General features: G+C 31.9%; 1 protein-coding gene across 1 annotated transcript; it reads left to right on the top strand.

Annotated features, from left to right (window-relative positions):
* Nucleotides 1-464: 464 nt before the first annotated feature.
* Nucleotides 465-12801, top strand: LOC127880153 (cephalotocin receptor 2-like). The gene is made up of 3 exons (XM_052427387.1): nucleotides 465-524; nucleotides 10269-10808; nucleotides 11593-12801. Exons 2-3 carry the CDS (start codon nucleotides 10344-10346, stop codon nucleotides 12271-12273), a joined length of 1146 nt encoding a protein of 381 aa, XP_052283347.1. The 5' UTR covers nucleotides 465-524; nucleotides 10269-10343; the 3' UTR covers nucleotides 12274-12801.
* Nucleotides 12802-18930: the final 6129 nt, after the last annotated feature.

Below are 18930 nucleotides of genomic sequence, written 5' to 3'. Positions count from 1 at the left end.
TCCCGTTGTTGTTTTTTAGGGTGGGTTGATGGAAGGTGAGTTTCCGGGTAAACCATGAAATATATGACGATATATTTAACCTATTTCAACACTTACATTAACAAAACAGGGTCGTCGCCTTGTGACGGTCAATTAAAAGCATCAGAGATATAAACACGCTTAAAAGATACTCCCTACCTCATTGGAGATAATAGACTTTTCATATTTGACATGATATATTTGTATAAAGATCATCCCCGACTTTCGTTTTATGAAGACAATATTTCCAATGCTTGTACTGGGCCCTGATCCATATGCTTATTGGGACATCCTCGTCCAAACACGAAGCTCCATGAGTCTTAGCCTGGTATTGGAAAGGCGGCGAATACTATTCAGAGATTTAGCGGAACTTTAGGCTGTTGAAAGAAATGCATTGGGCTTTAGATTTACGCGTGTGCTGAAAACCAGTGTGCGAGTATTAGAACGTGCCGAAACGACAAGCGCTGGTCCATCTAATTGTGTTGGCAGACATTACTCGTTTGAAGGTAAAAACGGTTTGTTGTTTCAAATAACTATATTATGTTGTGTTTAAAGGTTGGGGATATTCCGAAGTGTGGTGTTTGCAGATTATAATGCAAAAGGTAACATTTAATAGTTAACAATGCGGCGCATAAGCTGTATTGCATGGTCGAATTGTATTTATTCATTTCAATATGAATATTTATTTTCTTAAACAAACAATTTTCAAAAGTGCGGTGTTTTTTAAATGTAAGTGATTACTTGAAAGATATACTGAAATTAATTAAAATTGTATTTCGAACACAACCTCAAATTAATCATTTTATTTGTATTTAATTTGTATATTTATAAGGTAATATTGCAGGATTTTAATTTTATCCGGCAACAATAGTTGTATTCAAAAATCATTTATCTCCAGACAAATAAATCGTTTATTATGTTAAGTACAATAAATTATATTGTACATTACAACATACCATTCAATAGCAATAGTTAACAATTAACCGTCAGACAATTTTGAAAACTTACAAACGTACAAAAGTACTAATAAACATGGTCTGTTAGCCTTATGAATGGGAGGATGCGATATATTATAAAAATCTGAATTTAACATAAAACTACTACGATTTATTCACTACATCTAAAGAAGGAATGCTTTCCGAGCATTTATAATGACATTTATTGATTACAAGTGCGTCTTTATTATCAAAATAAGAAACTAAAACTCATAAAGCTGCTATTTTGATATTTTCTGTACTTATTGTATATATTATAAATAAAAAATATAATATGCAAATGTAAACATTTATGAGGTTCATACTTTGATATTTTATTTAAGTTAATACAGAACATAGAGTACATCTCTCTTGTAGCTGCAATACAGTTAAAACAATCATTTCTCAAACCTTGTTTTACTGTGTTATTATATTATAGCTGATGTTTTACTGTTTATTATACAAGCACTATTTGTATTTCCAGTATAATCGTCGTTCATTTAATAGCAATAACAAGCACTGGATATAGGCATTCTCTATTTAATCATCATTTATTTGTTCAATCTTACCAAACATGGAAAAAACATTTCAGTTACGGGTCGCATAAAATCAAGTTCCAAAGGCATGGATTATTGTTGTGATCGGTAAAACTGTACTCATATTTATGTTCGAGTATTTATAACTTAACGTTGAGAATAACATAAACTGCAACGTTTCTGTTTCAACCTTCAAATAATTATGTACTGAAATGTTTTGTTTACATACTTTTGTATATTCGAAGAATGACATTCAATGCATGTACTTAAAAAAATATGATGAACTGAAAATCTAACTAATGATGAATAAATTGCAAAAAGGTGAATATAATAAATTGACTTCATTATGCGCCGTTCACGGACCCTTTTAGATCTTTAACCCTGCAACAGGACCATAAGTCAAAATAACTTATCAATTTATTTTCAGGATATCTTAGAAATACATATAGATATAATTTCTAATTTACCCACGCAAGTCAGTTCATACGCTTTACCTAAATCGATGTTTGATGACCATGATTGAAACGAAAATTCATATATGACTGCTTGATTGGTGTAATTTTAGTTCTTTAAATGAAACGTGTACATCCTTTTATGAATGAATGACATTTACTTTGTGAAAGAGTCACTTCGCCACATTGTGAACATACTAATGTATAATATCTTATCTGAATAATAACAAGTTCGATTTGATTATATAAGAAATTAAAAGCGTTTATTTAAATGATTTCATTTTCGACGAATAACATGCATTAAATATAAACGGGCATATTTGAAGGCTTATAGTTGGATACTGTATTTATTTCAGTCTCACTCTTCATGATAAATATTATTTAAATATGCATTCAATAAAAAAAATCATGAAAACCTTTCTAAAAGAAATAGGAGAGACTCATAATAAGTTACACATTCTCTGAATTCAATATACGTCTCATATATTTCGCATCTGCAAATTAATTAACCCATTTATGCCTAGCGTCCTGAAAAAAGGACATTGCAAACAGCGTTGAACCAGATGAGACGCCGCATAATGCGGCGTCTCATCTGGGTCTGCGCTGTTGTTTAAAGGAATTTCTGTAAGAAATATTCTAAATATAGAAATAAGTATACTAGACATCCCTAATTTTATAAATACTTTTTTTTTTATTCAATATCATACATACAATGTAAACATGTATATGATCATACAACATAGTGATTGTACAAAGCAATATAGTTCAGACATGTTATACAAAATATGCTAATATATATTTATTTATTTTTTGAGAGAAAAGAAAAGAACAACAGAGGAAAAGTTATGAAATATGATGAATTGTATAAAGTTGAAAGAAAAGATACTGGACTTGTGTGTTTTGTTGTATATTCACAATGATCTTGTCTGATTGAAAAAATAAGAATAAAAAAATAAACAAAACTATTTTAGAGAGATAGACTAACATTAGAGTGAAATGTATATAAGTGGACAAAACATTATGAGAATTTAATCCGATTCCATTTTTGTTCAAAGATGTGTAATGTGTCATTACTGAGGGCTATTTCTTTCTCAATTTGAATTTTTAGTTTAAGATTATGGACAAAACAATTAAAATTTGGTACTTGTTTTTTGTACTTCATGTTTAAGATAAAATATTTCATTAATATAACCATAAAATTCACAATATTATTACAGTCTATTGATTTCAATGAGTTAATTCCGAAACTTACATTTAAGAGAGATAGTTTAACGTTTAGTTGATGTTGTTCAAGAAAAGATATTAATTGATTCCAAATGGGCTGGATGTGTTTGCATTCCCAAAAAAGATGTTCTATAGTTTCAATGTTTTCACTGCAGAAGTCACACAGATTTTAGTTAGATAATTTACATTTAAAGAGATATTTATTTGTAGCTATAATTCTATAGATGTATTTATATTGAAAATTTCTCAGTGTGCTTTCAATAGTTGCTTTATATGGCATGGTAAATATGTGTTTCCAATTAAGTTCATTTTCTCCAAAAAGAACTTGCCATTTGTTTTGGATTTTGGAGTTTTCTGTAGGGTTTTTAATTTGTATTGTGTAAAATATTTTATTTGTTTTGTTTTTTCTTCCAAGTATGTTTTCTACAAATGTTGTTTGAGTACATGGTGTATTATTTGTATTGGTTTCCGATTTAATATGTATGGGTATGCTTTTGATTAGTGTGTAGTACTTCAAAAAATTATTTGAAGGTATTCCGTATATGTAGCATATATTATCAAAAGAGTAGAAATCCTTAATTCTGTAGTCATATAATTGGTCGACATATTTAATGCTTCGTTCAAACCAGTCTTTATAGAAAAACGTCTTATTGTTTGAAGTTATGTCTTTATTGTTCCATAAAATTGTTTTACTGCTGGTTTGGGTCTCTAAGTTATGAGTGACATCACTCCACGCTGATAGAACATCAGACAGAAATATGTTTCCGTTTGCAATTTCATGTAAGATATTATTGCTGATGTTACATTCAAAGAGTAAGGAGTCACCATATTTTTTTAGGATTTTCTGGTAGAATAATTTCCATTTACTCGTATTGGTATTATCTAGGTATCGTTTAACCCAGCTGCATTTGATTGCATTCAAGAATGATTCAATGTTCGTTAATTGGATACCTCCATTGTCTACAGATTGAATTAACTTAGTTCTTTTTATTTTATCAGGCTTACCGTCCCATATGAAATTGAATATTGCTGATTTTATATCGTTAATAACATCACTTGGTGGATTTGGGAGAACTGTTAATACATATATTAATTTAGGAAGTGCAAACGTTTTCAATACTGTGTTTTTTCCGATTAGTGTAAGTTTACGATGATGCCATGATTTTAAGCAGTTTTTAAAATTCTGTAATTTAGGTATTATGTTTTTAAGAACTGTATCCTTTTCATTATTTGTGAATGTAATTCCTAACGTTGTGGCTTCATCGGATGTCCAATTAAATTTCATTTCTTTTTTATATTGAACATTACTTTGTTTTAATTTACCTACTCGTAGCACAGTACATTTACTTTTGTTTAGTTTAAGACTCGATGTCATTCCGTAAAGGGTTAGTGACTCTATTAGGTTACGGAAAGAATCGTAATTGTTATTTAAAAAATAAGTTACATCATCAGCAAATAGGGATTGTTTGATTTCTTCGTCAGGTTCTAGTGATATGCCTTTTATGTGTTCATTTGATTGGATGTGATGTGATAGATACTCTATGCAAATAATAAAAAGCGATGATGAGAGTGGACATCCTTGTCGAACCCCTCGTTCGATGTTAAAAGTGTTTGAAAAGAAGCCATTGTTGATGATTATACTGTTAATATCGGTATAGAATAGTTTGACCCATTGAATGAGACTTTCACCAAAGTTCATATTTTCTAAGCAAGAGAACATAAATGAATGATCAAGCGAATCTAATGCCTTTTCAAAGTCTGCAAAGAATATTAGACCAGGATTATTTGAATTGTTGAAATAGTTTATGCATTCTTGGATAAGACGAACGTTTTCACCAATGTAACGTCCTTTTATGAAACCAGATTGAGATTTTGAAATGATTGATGGTAATATTTTTTTAATTCTGTTTGCTATACTTTTAGTTGCAATTTTGTAATCATTGTTTAGTAAACTAATCGGGCGCCAGTTTGATAAGGATTCTAAGTTTTTTCCAGGTTTTGGAATAAGTGAAATAATACCTTGTTTTTGTAGCGTAGTTAAGTTTTCGTTGTTAAATGAATAGTTAAGTGAATTAATTAAATGTGTTTTTATATCATTCCAGAATATTTTATAAAATTCGATTGTGATGCCATCAGATCCTGGGCTTTTGTTATTTTGCATTTCTTTTAGGGCTAATCCACATTCATATTCATTAAGCAATCCGTCGCACAGTTCTTTTTCTTCCTGGTTTAAAGCATGATGTGTATTTTTAAAAAGAGTGTTATTTTCAACATTTTTTCGTTTATAGAGGGTTTCGAAAAACAAACGTTGTTCTTCTAGTATTTGAGTTCTGTTTGTTATATCTTTGCCATTAACTACTAATTTGTGTACAGTTTTTTGTTCACCTCTACGTTGTTCAATGTTTGCAAAATATTTTGTATTCTTTTCATTGTGTTCAACATTCTGTGCCCGCGCTCTTAGTATTATTCCATTGAGATGTGTATGATAGATTCCATCTAATATTTGTTTTTTAAATGTTATTTCATTTTCAATGTCGGTGGTGTCATTTGTGTTTGTTTGATGCAATTGTTTTTCAAGTGTTTCAATGGTTTTGATGGTTTCAGTTTCAAGTTTGTGTGTTTCTTTTTGTTTAAATGATGTGTATCTTATTGTTGTGTTACGTATATTTCCTTTAATTACTTCCCATAAGGTGTTTGGGTTTGCATCTTTATTATTTTGAACTGTATTTAATATTTCCTGTTTTATTTGTGTTTGATATTGTGTATCTAATAAGATGCTGTTGTTAATTTTAAAGTATCCTGGGCCTCTTTCAGGTTGTATATTGTGCAGTTTAAGTTCAACTAGAGAGTGGTCAGTCATAAATCCTGGTTTTATTTTACATGTGTCAATAATGTTGCAAAGAGATTCAGATATTAAAAAATAGTCTAATCTACAAAATATTGTTGGTTTTGTGTTTGAATGCCAGGTGAATTTGCTCTCGTTTGGGTATACTGTACGCCAGATATCTATCATATTGTAGTTTTCAATTATGTTGTTTAAAATGTTTCTATTTTTAGTATGAGTATAAAGGTTTCCATTCTTTTTATCTATTAATGGGTTCAGGACCGTATTGAAATCACCACCGATTATAATGTTTTTTATATTGGTTATTTATTAAAAAGGATTTAAAGGATTGTAATGTTTCGTAAAATGTGGAATCGTCTATGTTAGGGCCGTAGACGTTGATAAATGTTATTTGTGTTTCGTGTATTTTGATATCTATACTTGCTTGTCTGCCAATTATTATTTCCTTAAAGTTATCGACTGTGACACCTATATTATTTTTTATCAGAAAGGCAATGCCTTGTTTATTAGTATGTTCTCCACTGAGATAGATTTCTCCGTCCCATTCATCTTTTAAGGTTTGTGCTAAAGTAGGTGTCAAATGACATTCTTGTAAAAGGCATATGATATATTTTTTTTCGTCTAACAATTTGAAGATTTTTATGCGTTTGTCTTTATTGTTTAATCCTTTAACATTTAAAGTACATAATTTAATCATTTAAGTAGGTGGAGGGTGGTGTGAATCGTAATTTGTATGTGCTTGTCCAGTAAATTTTTATTTTAAAATGTGTCCAGTTGGTTTCTCTTATAGGACATAAGATGTCCATACATACAAACAAAAATAGAAAACAAAAATTAAGAATACAAAAAGATAAATATTCCACAGACTTGAAGAAGTAAAAAGAGATAATCACACAAGTAAGAGGAAAACACAATAAAAGACGTGTCCCTAGTAGAGACATAGACATTTTATAAATACATCGATATAATTTAGAAGGATGGGAGAGTCCACTGGGCATAAATGGGTTAATTTGATTGAAGCATCTCGTTATGTTCATACGATTTGAATCAGCTGTTAAAGGTTATGTACCATCCATAGTTCATCATAAAACATGTCACTAAACACTGCGATTATCAAAGATGTATGTACACAACCGAAAAATAGCATTTTTCTGACATTTGTCTAAGCATCGGTCATTGAATTAGACACGTAGGGCGCTGCGCATTAACATCTAGACAAAAAAACATTATCTTTTTCTAACATGTTGTTTTAGAAAACCGTGGGTGTCATATCATTACCGTTCGCAAACCTTCATTAAGGAAAACGTCTGTGGTCGTAATGTTCATTCGCGCCTGTCGTCAGTCAGTGCAGTACGCTATTTTAGTGGAAAATCTGTTTGGAAAATGTATAATACAGATATATTATTGGCAACTCAATACAAGCTCGTTAGTCTGAATGCTCTTGTTTATAATTGAACTGGTTTAACTGTCATTGTTATGCTGAATGAAGTAAATTTGTAGAAAAATACTTTATAATTGTACTCGGGTCATACATATTCTGCAAACTACATATCCACGAAGCCTGTAATGGCAAAAAATCTTAATTAACTTAGTTTGAAAATCGAATTATACATTCGGTAACACATGTGAACGATACTGAAATACATGTTGATTATAAAGACAAGTAACAGTTTAAAGTATTAAAATCATAAAGACGTATTCATTTTTTTTTATTCAGCAAATGTTTGTGTTTGGACCAGAATCCATTTGTTTAAAACTGCACATTACAAACGTATACATTACCATTAAACGAAACATAATTTCAACTGAACTACCGTAATAATAAACGACCTTAATCATAACAGTGGTTCTTTGAATAATGCAAATAATCCTATTGAGTATGCGTGGATTTACGAGGAAGCTGCCGACTGTACCAAAGCGTAATACGAAAAGCGCAAACACGAAGGTGATTATAGAAGAAAAGCTTTACCACCATGTCACAAATAATGAGGAAAGGATATAACAGACATATATACGACACACAGTTAATCAGAGATTCTCTATGTTCATGAATAATAATTGTCTACTTAAAGTTATACTAACTTTAACTAAAACATTCTTAAGTATGGCTGATTCGTACGTAGCAACATATTCACGCTAGCTTGAATACGAGTAGCATGTTCATCCTATTTAGTGAGTTCACATTTAATAAACAGAAGATAACGTGAAAAACAACAGGTAATGACCCACTTTATACCAAGATGGGTATTATGATGTGCTGAAAGCGTTGTTCAAACTAGCCTCAGCTGGTCTAGCCAAGGCCTACCTAATTGCAATTGGTAGCTACAGGCTGGTCTGTAGCTACGCTGTACGCATACGGCTCATTTTTCGCATTACGTGGCTCATTTGTGTTTATTGGTATAACAACTTGGCACTTGTTTAGCATGCACACGTACAACATACATACAGCGGTATTAGCGCGGAATTTGTTTGGGTTATGCTTGTCTTATCACAGGAATTGTTCGAATGATTTTTTCTAGTCACGACTTGTTATATCATTAAGAATATGGCATATTAGCGAAACTAGGTTGAGAGAAATAGTCATTTGCCTTATATATAAACAGAATTGTGTGGATAAAAACAAGTATACCGCTCCTGATAATTTTTTCTTGAGTTACATTTACAGTTGAAACTTAATAATCGAGTTACATGAACTCATGTATTTTATTTATTTTTGTTGACTGTGCATTGTCATAAAGTTAAAATATTGGATATTTTGAACATGGTATGACTATCTTAAATAAAATTTATTGAATGGCTTTTGGGTTCTGCATACAATCCGAAATCGTGATAAGTTTAGGTAAACATTCTAGCAAAGCAATCGCCCTACAGAAACGACGCTATAAAAAAGAAGACGTTAAAGCCACACGCCTTGAAATGAACTACATGGCATAGGAAATTTAAGTATAAATAAGAAGCATATTTTATCAATGCAAATTAGAATATCTCTGGTGGTTGCAAAGTAGAAATCCGTCTTTTTGCGCTTTAAAACTTAAAATTAAGCGCGTTTGTCGAAATGGACGTATACGTTTAGAAATTTTACTTTCTTACCGTTTATAAAAATAATAAATTACATTCTTACTAAGCTAAAGATGTAATTTTATTTATGCCAATAAGAATATATCTGGTGGTTGCACGGTATAAATCCGACTCTTTTGCGCTTGAAAACTTAACAATACTCGCGTTTGTCGAAATATACGTATACGTATAGAAATCCTGCTTTCGGTTTTAAAATTATTTGTTTTTAAATAACTTGCTAACTAGGCTATAGATTTAACGACAATTTTGCAAACCTTCAAATTGCATCTATATGTATTGATTAACATGTATTTCATTTCAAGGTGTGTGGCTTTAATATTGCTAAATGTTATCACTCATGTATTCAGTCATCCAGTTTTCTTATTGACTTATCATCCAAATTAACATAACTACTTTACTTGATCATAAAAGATATGTATATGTTGATTTCAAATTCACACTTTTTAAGTATGCATTAGTCTTTTTTATACGCAAATAATATTTTAGCACATGTATTATTGTATACAAATGCATAATACATGTTGTCATGTGCGTTATCATAAAAGTTATTAAATGTGATTAATTCAATTGTATCCTTTAATAGGTCAGTCGCACACCTAAACTAACATATACTGACTATACTGTGAATACAGTTCATCATGTTTGTTTACCATGATACAAACTTGAAATAACAGGTTTAGTCGTGGGCTGATTTATTGGGGACATTTGATCATTATTGGCATATTATAGTTTTTATATTGTTAATTCTGGTATTGCTTATTATTCGTGTTTGTAATCATGTAATAGAGGAAATGTACATGAATAACTATTCGCATTTAAATGATATGTTTTAATATTAATGGAAATGATAGCTTAGTCAGAAAATGCAAAAGTGCAAACATTTAAAACACACATTTGTAAACCTTCAAATCAGTTAATAAAAATGGTTTTGATAGATATGATCGCTGTTATTGATATTTAACACATGCTCTACACAAGGACTTTGCGATTTATGCATAGAGTAATTTTAATACATGTTAACATAAATATGCATAAACATGGACAGATCAATACATGATATTTGTCTCGATTAATGATAAAGACAGAAACACGACGCAAAAATGTTTAAAGAATCTCTCTTTCATAAAATCTCTCGTTTCAGATATTTTATAAGAGGTGGTTGGGCAGCTGCCATTGTAAATTTCAACGTTGAAAAACAATACATATTTGTAAGAAGATGTCTGGAAATTCTACATGGTCGGATTGGAATATTACTAATGTGACTACGAACAGCTCGAGTCCTCTCGTAGACGAATGTGGGACAGTGCACGATATTGGCCTGCATAAGCCAACCAGGCTTGCGATTCTATACCTTACAATTATAATTGGACTGATTGGGTTTTTTCTTGTTTTGCTGTACATGTGTTGCAATCGTCGAATATCACCACGATTTAATCACTTATCGAGGGTCAATGCGTTCATCCTGAACTTGACATTTGCCGACCTTCTGGTGATACTTATTGCGGTGCTGCCACAACTTGCATGGGAGCATGTGGACAGAGATTGGTCTGCCGGCCCGGTTATGTGCCGCATTGTCAAGTTCCTGCAAAGTTTTTCTATGATATCCAGCAATTATATCCTCGTCGTCATCGCTATTGACAGGCATCAAGCTATTCGGGCACCGTTGAAAGAATCGTGGCCGGTAGGTACATAGTATTAAAACAGCCATCAAACATAACTTAATTATTCGACAGCAAGACAGTTAAACAAATAGATAAACAAAAACAGCGTTCGGTTTATGCCTATGTGTATCTATATGTTTCAGTTGAGTATTGTATGCTCGATGCTTTTAATAGAGTTTCTATCATCTTGCAATAATATGATGTTGTGGGAATAAAGAGAAGGGTTAGTTTCGATCGATGCTAACATCGGCCTAACGCACAATTATTGTAAACAGGAGCCTCGTTATCAAATGTACGGCTGTTTGTGCTGAACTTGTTTTCAAAGAGATCCCAGGCACGTTCTTTAAGATCACATTCAATCCGCTTTGAAGGTTTTAATAAACCAATTACCATAAACTCGGTTGAAAACTCTGACGTTATATCATGGTCGAAAAAAAAACACAGTTTCAATATTATGTGTCAGTAATCAACGTAAAACAAGTGTGGATACGTAAGAGATGTATATCATTTCAGTATTTGTCTAATTGAAATAACGTTTTGGTGATTGTGGATCATGTTTAAACATTAATGGATTGATTACTGTTATAAGTGAGACTAATACCAATACTTCTAAATGTGTATCATAACATGTATATGATCTGAATTAGTATCGGTACTGATTTATTATTTACAAACTGGTGAATGGAATTTCGTTATGTTATTTCCGAAGTTATAAAGCTGTTGTGTGTTTATAAAATGCTAATCTATATTTCATTATTGATGCTAAAACACACTTTTGTTAATTAATCAAATAATTATTTTCAGATTTGGAAAATGGCTGGGCTAGGCTGGATTGCCGCCGCGGTGTGCTCCCTTCCAATGTTTGGAATATTCCAGTTAAACTATGTTGATGGACAGACACGTTGTGAGAACATCTTCAGGGGCAAGCCGAACTCACACCGACAGGCATGGATCGCTTACATATGCTTCTCTGTGTTTTTCATACCACTCCTGATTTTAATTATTTGCTACATTCGAATCTTTATGAAAGTCGCACAAAAAGCTAACGAAAACAAAAATCGAAAAACGTTAACCTTTAAAAGACAAACGGGCAAAGTTTACCTTCAAAGCACAAAGTCAACGTCGCTCCCGCGAGCGAAAACCAAAACACTTAAACTAACTTGTGCAATTATTGCAACATTTATTATTGCGTCCATGCCTTACTTTGTTGTTGAAATGATAATGTCGTTTGGAAACCACTGTATTATGTCAAAATCACTCTACGCACTGCTGGGTGGCATGGCCGCATGTAACTCAGCTGTCAATCCCTTCATCTATCTGGCGTTCAATGTCACATTTGCTTGGATACGTGACGTCCGTCAGCGATACCATGGAGCAAGAAGGAATAATCTACGGTTTGTGTTCTCGGCTAATTCCAGTGTGGATTCTCAGCCATCTCTTAAACATTTCGCTTTGGGAAGTACCACCAATACGTTTGTTAATTAGGACACGGAAACTATTATGAGGCTTTCTTTCACATATTTTCCATTGAACTTATCATTTGTAATAGCATGTGTATCTGGCAAAAACGTTGCTTTAATGGAATTCATAAATATCGATTTTAGTATGGGCATTCAAATCATGCGTTATTGTTTATAAACCACAATGTTTACATAAGTTTTGTAAAATACACACCCTCTCAAAAAGGCGTACATGTATATATTATTTCATCAATGACATAGATAAAAAAAACTTATTTTGTTGAAAAACTTGTATAATAGTAAGATACACTCGTAGATTTTGTCCGATTAAATTATATGTTATTGTATAGATAATTACGTTCATATATCATGGATGTTACAGTTATGTTGAAGAACCCAGAAATGCTGGAGAACGGCGAACAACATATGAAATATGATACAATAGTTTCATATAAAATATAACATTCATAAATAAATAAAAAGTTGGTGGCAGAATTATCAATGTTAAAGAAAACACAAAATAGTATTACTTGGAAAATAAATTTAAACATGACCATGTGTCTGTTATTTTTGTTCATAAAATATGCGATATGTTCAAATAAACATGACGTGGAACTTGAGCTTTAACAGCAGGAGAGTATTCTTATTAAACAATTTTGGTTATATTAAGGTCTTATTGAACAGTTTTAAAACACACATGGACTTATTCAAAATATGTAAAACATGCACGAACAACACTAAGAACGAAATAAGACATCAATGAGTGAAACCACTTTCAAAATGTTAACGTTTCACTGCGGTGGATGGGATAAAAGACTATACGGAAAATGCTTCCGCAGTAACTTCATCCACGGAATTCTATTCAATATCAGGTATGCCTAACTCCAATGTGCATTACTTCCCTGCATTGTTACCGAAAGCTTATCATTCATTTTTGGATCTGATGTTTTGGATTTCTTCAAAACTTTTGAAAGACAGATTGTGGCAGGTTATCTCGAGTCTGAGGCGGAACCATCGTAGGAAGTCCATGTATATGAGCCGCGCTTTGTGAACCAGTGTTAAATGCATGTGCGTAAAGTGTCGTCCCAGATTAGCCTGTGCAGTCCGCCCAGGCTTATCAGGGACGACACTTTCCTCCTAAACTTGATTTTTGCTAACATGAGATTACATAAGCAAATCTGAGATTATACTTTTCGCATATGCATAAAACACCCCTTTCACAGAGCGCGGCTCATATATATCCCGTTTTCACTACAGCATAAACCGTGGGGGAACTGGTTGGTATGAATTATTTTTCATAAATATCGGTGGGTTCATTTATGTCCAATGAAATGACACTTCCAACGTAGATATTTATAAAACGAAGTAACGATATCAGGCGGATAACGGTACGTGTGACGAAGCGTAGGCACCTGCGTTCAGCGTAACAGTTTTGAAACTGATTTGTTTAATTGGTTGAAATAACCTGCAAAATGGTCTCAAAATAAGATGTATCATTGATTATGAATGCTTGCCTCATCTTACAGGGTCAATCAATTAGCATTTCGAATGTGCGTGAATGTGGTTTTCTTGGGCAATAATCAGTATTATGTTTCAGTATTAAGTCCTAACAAATGGTTAGGGTCAGAAGATCTAATCGCTTTATGCCATTGAGTTCAATATAATCAAATATCACACGAGCCTTATGTGGACGCGCATTTTGTTTTCATTTGCACACATGTATCCCAAGCAACACCGATATAGTAACTTACAAATTTATTCCCGATCTCAACCCTATTACAAACGCCTAAAGGCGCACCACTGCGGATGACCCATACTTCATAAGATCCATCAAACGACCCCCTTTAACAAAAGCATTAATTCGCCGTAAGACATGCCATTATTTGAAATGACTAAAATCGTAAAGGTGCAACTTATTTAGATTTATTTGTGAACACTATACATGGGATTATAATTACTCGCACATAAGGGCGGTAACATTAGAATTTGCCTTGATCCATTTTTTATATGCCGAGTTTATAAGACACAAGATTATTATTTCTTATATTTTGTATTATCTGTTATCAACTGTACATGAATTTCCAACTGACAATTATTCGACGTTGGAAATGCACGCAAATTGTAGTTGATCTGTTTATCTCCTTATCTACAATTAACCGATCAGAGTCCATCACGATTACAAAGAATAATTTCAATACTATTTGCGTGCAGACTGCCAAACGATTTTTGCTACAACGTTTTTGGCCAAATAGTGCAGATATGTATCTATACATCCGTTCAGATTGGCGAGGAAATAATGCGTTTTACAAGCCGTTTAGCAAGCGTAAAATCCCAGAAAATCGTTGCTTTACAGTCGTTAGGCAATTGTAGAACAGAACATAACGATTGTCGTATTTATCATTCTGTCAGCGGAAAGTAAAGTAAGTATACACTTTGGAGGTTAATTCATTTTCCCCAATCAATAAGTGTTGCAGATCTTCATATTTCTGTCAATTACACCAATATTTTTAACCATTCCTAGGGTAAATGAGTCATATTCGTCAGCGTGTTATTATACTACATTGTAATAAACTGTAATTTAAAAATCCAACAAAGTGCGTATTGTATATAAATAAGCAAGAATAAATGATGCGTATACAAAAATAACGAAGTACGATCTATACATACAGCATAAATACCTACAAGCTTCATTTTGGTTCCTTACATCATAGAAAAGGCACCTGTATAAGAGCCCGGATTCCAATGAAAACAAAGCGCATTATCATCAACGTGTATTATGCTTATCAGAATTTGTATCCAATTTTCAGCCTATTATGAATTCCATTGTAACGAGGCATATTGAATATAAACAGACTTTTTACTTGCATGTGGAGGAATCAGGATTTAAAAACAAAGTATAATCAAAAACGTATCAATGTGTATTTCATCATAAAACCATGGCATTTGTTTGATTAAAAAATGTAATCTATGTATAAAATAACAGCTAAGCTGATAAGACCCAAAACATTTACTTAAGCATCGCTTTCTGCTTGAGTGGGCTTAAGGAAATACGCCACAAATATAATATCTTAAACGATACCACACCATAAACATGTTATACAATTGTTAATGGAAATTGTAAAATAAATAAATACTTAAATAGTGAAACAGGCTGAGATCTCTTCTTTAAATTAGCTTTGTTGTGCGTTAAATATGCCGTTCTTGGTCTTAAGAAGAGGTTAAATTCTTTACTATAAAAGGCAACACTGGAAATAAACGATAGCTTTAAAATGCATCTCCTATAAAACCGACGGTCTACGGTTTGAGATAAGTATTGTTAGAAAAAAATAAAACATTATTGAAATGGCTTTTTTTCTCAATGTACATGTTTACTAGTGTAGCCCTGCTTTATTTAACTTCAATATGTGGACATAATTTCGCGTCTAAACAGAAAAGTAAAATGAATTCAATAAATATTAATAACACCATAATTTGTCAAACGTATTTATTAAGAATATTCTTTCATTATGACTGCATAATTAGTGCCTGGTACAAAACACAAGCAGGATTTTTGACGGAGATAATCAATATTAAAAGCATAAGCTATAGTTTTATTAATACTTAATCATTATTAAGTGTTCGATAAAATGGTCGTAATAGAACAAGCATATAAATCTTTTCGTGTATTTTAATAAACTCTTGCGTTATATTTTTTTACAAATAAGAATATTTTAGAAGGGACAGGGAACACAATTCTTAAAAATGTAATCCATTCAACTGAATATTCTAAAATGCTTGTCAATTGACAGAAAAATTACCATACATCAATAATGAAATAATAAGAAACGGAAATCAAGGCATCATTTCCATGGCTAGAGGACATGCAATTATTTCTCTTGAAAACTTAGAGCAAAGATGTCACACGTATGACAACCTTAACATGTCACTGTTCAGATATCTGGCAGAACTAGGACAACAGATGTGCACGGATGTGTACACAAATGCCAATATTGTATCGTGATTTTTGAGATATGCAAAGATATGCTCTCTAGATAAAGTATATTTATTAACTGACAGACATATTATCAGTAAAATACACTGTTTATGTTATTATTTTGTACAACTGTGTGCAGGAAATCATCGATGTTCACTATGAAAGCACTTTTTTATTTTATTTTTTGGAGACGCTTTAGCGGGAAACTTGTTTAACGTTTGAAGGTTTAACTGTTAAATTACATAATGGTTTATATTAGTCTAATGTGACCAATATGGGTCGGTATTACCAAAAAACCTGACAACACAATTCGTCTATATATATTATATATATAGAAAACTAAGTAATACTTTGTATGGATATGAGGTATATTTTTCGTTCACAAATTAATGCTCATTACACGCGAGTTAAAGCCACAGTCGTTCAATAAATGGCTGATCCCAGATGTAGATTCAGGGTTTAGTATTTGAAATTCCCTCAAAACAGATTCAGAGACCGCTATAGCCAGTGCTTCATTTTCTAGAAAAATGCTGGGTTAAACCCGCATCAATATGAAATCGAACCGTATAATTACTACACCAATGTTTGATGATCTTTTTATATTCGTTATATTTTCTCGTTTAAATTAATTTTAAACGTCACACCTTATTATTAATGTAATATGTTCAAACCCAATGTTACAAATAATGTGTGAAAGATTGACTGATTAAGATGCTTGTACTTACTCAGTGCACTATGATACTTCAATTCGTATCCGCCATATTTGTAACATTAAAAAAACAGCGTTGCACATGTTGATGATCGGATATTTAATCGCGCGGTAAGATACTGCTTTTCTTGGCAGGGCTGCATGTAAGGTTGTTTGGAAGATGATTTGTACGATTCGTTTTAGTAAACAAACACGCTATTAACCAGATAGCGAATGTTGGATGCTACAAACGATTCTGGATAATATCTTTATTCGCAATAACTATTTAATTATTTTGTATTATAGTCCCAGACAGATTTGGCACGATTATCATAATTGTGCCATTTCTTCATATGTTATCTTCCCCAATATTTTTTTATTCGCTAAAGTATAAACACTATATTAGCATATTAGATGTTGAACAATTCAAATTACACTTACACCATATACGACTTGTGTAATACATTACTTAATTAATAAATGGATACACAACGTATGTAAAAAATGGAATAAAATCGAAATTATGGAAATATGATTATTAAGATTCCTGGCTTCATCTTGAACCAATGCATAATGGAATGCTGTGTTGCTGTTCACATAAATGATGAAAGCAAAAGTGACAATTTATGAACTATTTATAGAACAGGGGTAGTAACATAATAATTGGCAGATGCCGTAACAGGAAATTACACTTAAAATGAAACCTTAGCTGCACCAGTATGAAAAAAAGCCATTTAATACAATGAGGCCCATCATTAATGGTAAGCCATCAATTCCAAAGATTGAGACATGTTTATGAGGAATCATATTTTGTTTTTGTCAATATTCGTGCATTAATGAATACTCAAAATATATCGTAAAACATGTTTTTATATCAGATGAAACTATTTAAATTGAACTTTTAAACAGTTTATTCTAAATGGAAAATTGAAGATGAAAACATTTCTCATCAATAAAAAGAGTGTTGTAGACATTCTTGGAGATTCCGCAGTAAATGATGATTTGTTGCTTAATTTTTTACAATACTATTTTGCGTGCTCAAAATCCACTGTAGAAATATAACGACTTGACAAATAGTTGTTTAAGATAAAGTATTTCATGCACTGAACTTGTTATTGCAATTTATACTTTACAAGATGTTTCATATGTATTTTATTTTAAATTTCTAATGTTTAAAGTGTTTAACTGGAGAAAATGTGGGACGACATAAAATGTCCAAATAACCGTAACTCGATGACAAAAAATGACGTAAACATAACTTTTTTTAAAGCTTTTGCTTAAAACACTGCTTGAAGGTAACCGTTCATCACAACTAAAAGGAAATAATGATAAGACGTGATTTAAAGTTGTGTGATATTTAGCTAAATTTCTTTAAATTTTGATATACAATCAGTACATTGAGTTTGTTCCAAATATAAAACAAACTGGCATGATTAAAGCTGCAAAAATCGTGGTTACATTGCAGACCGCTAGGTCTCCAAAGAAATTATAACAAAAAGAGACAAGCATCAAACTACTTTTGAATATTTTATAAAAATGAAATACAGGACACTATTTAGAGAAGAAAATTCCGGGAATTTATAACGTTTTTTAGATACAAACAATAGTGTGTTTCATTGACGATGCATGCGTTTCAATGATTATTAATCTGAAGATTTCTGACACAAAATGTCATTTCTGACATAAAAAAGCTACTGTTTAACTCGTTGAAGCTTTGCAAATGAAATTTGCAAAAACTCAATCTCTAGAACTTGTCTCCTGGAAAATTTGGATTGTCATAAGCAGAAATATCATAGACAGACATGCTACACAAATATGGTATAATTCTCAGATATGTGCAAATCGGCATGTCAGATGATTTATATTGGATATGAAGTCTTCTGTTTGATATAAACCTTTCCTTAAATGTGAAATAAAAAACGCCGATCTTGTGAGAGTTGAAGAATATATATGAGTGGTGTTATATTTGTTAACCATCATTGGACGGTGTGTCGCGCGAAAGAATTACGTCAATATCTCCA

Source organism: Dreissena polymorpha, chromosome 4 (genome assembly GCF_020536995.1).
Source record: "Dreissena polymorpha isolate Duluth1 chromosome 4, UMN_Dpol_1.0, whole genome shotgun sequence".
Classification (NCBI taxonomy): Eukaryota; Metazoa; Mollusca; class Bivalvia; order Myida; family Dreissenidae; genus Dreissena; species Dreissena polymorpha.
The sequence above is the reverse complement of the archived record's forward strand: the minus strand, read 5'-3'. Positions and strand labels throughout refer to the sequence as shown.

Excerpts from the sequence above, each read along its gene's own strand:
- LOC127880153 (XM_052427387.1), top strand. The coding sequence starts at position 10,344 with ATGTCTGGAAATTCTACATGGTCGGATTGGAATATTACTAATGTGACT. Across the intron at positions 10,809-11,592 it reads CGTTGAAAGAATCGTGGCCG|ATTTGGAAAATGGCTGGGCT; the intron begins GTAGGTACATAG and ends AATTATTTTCAG.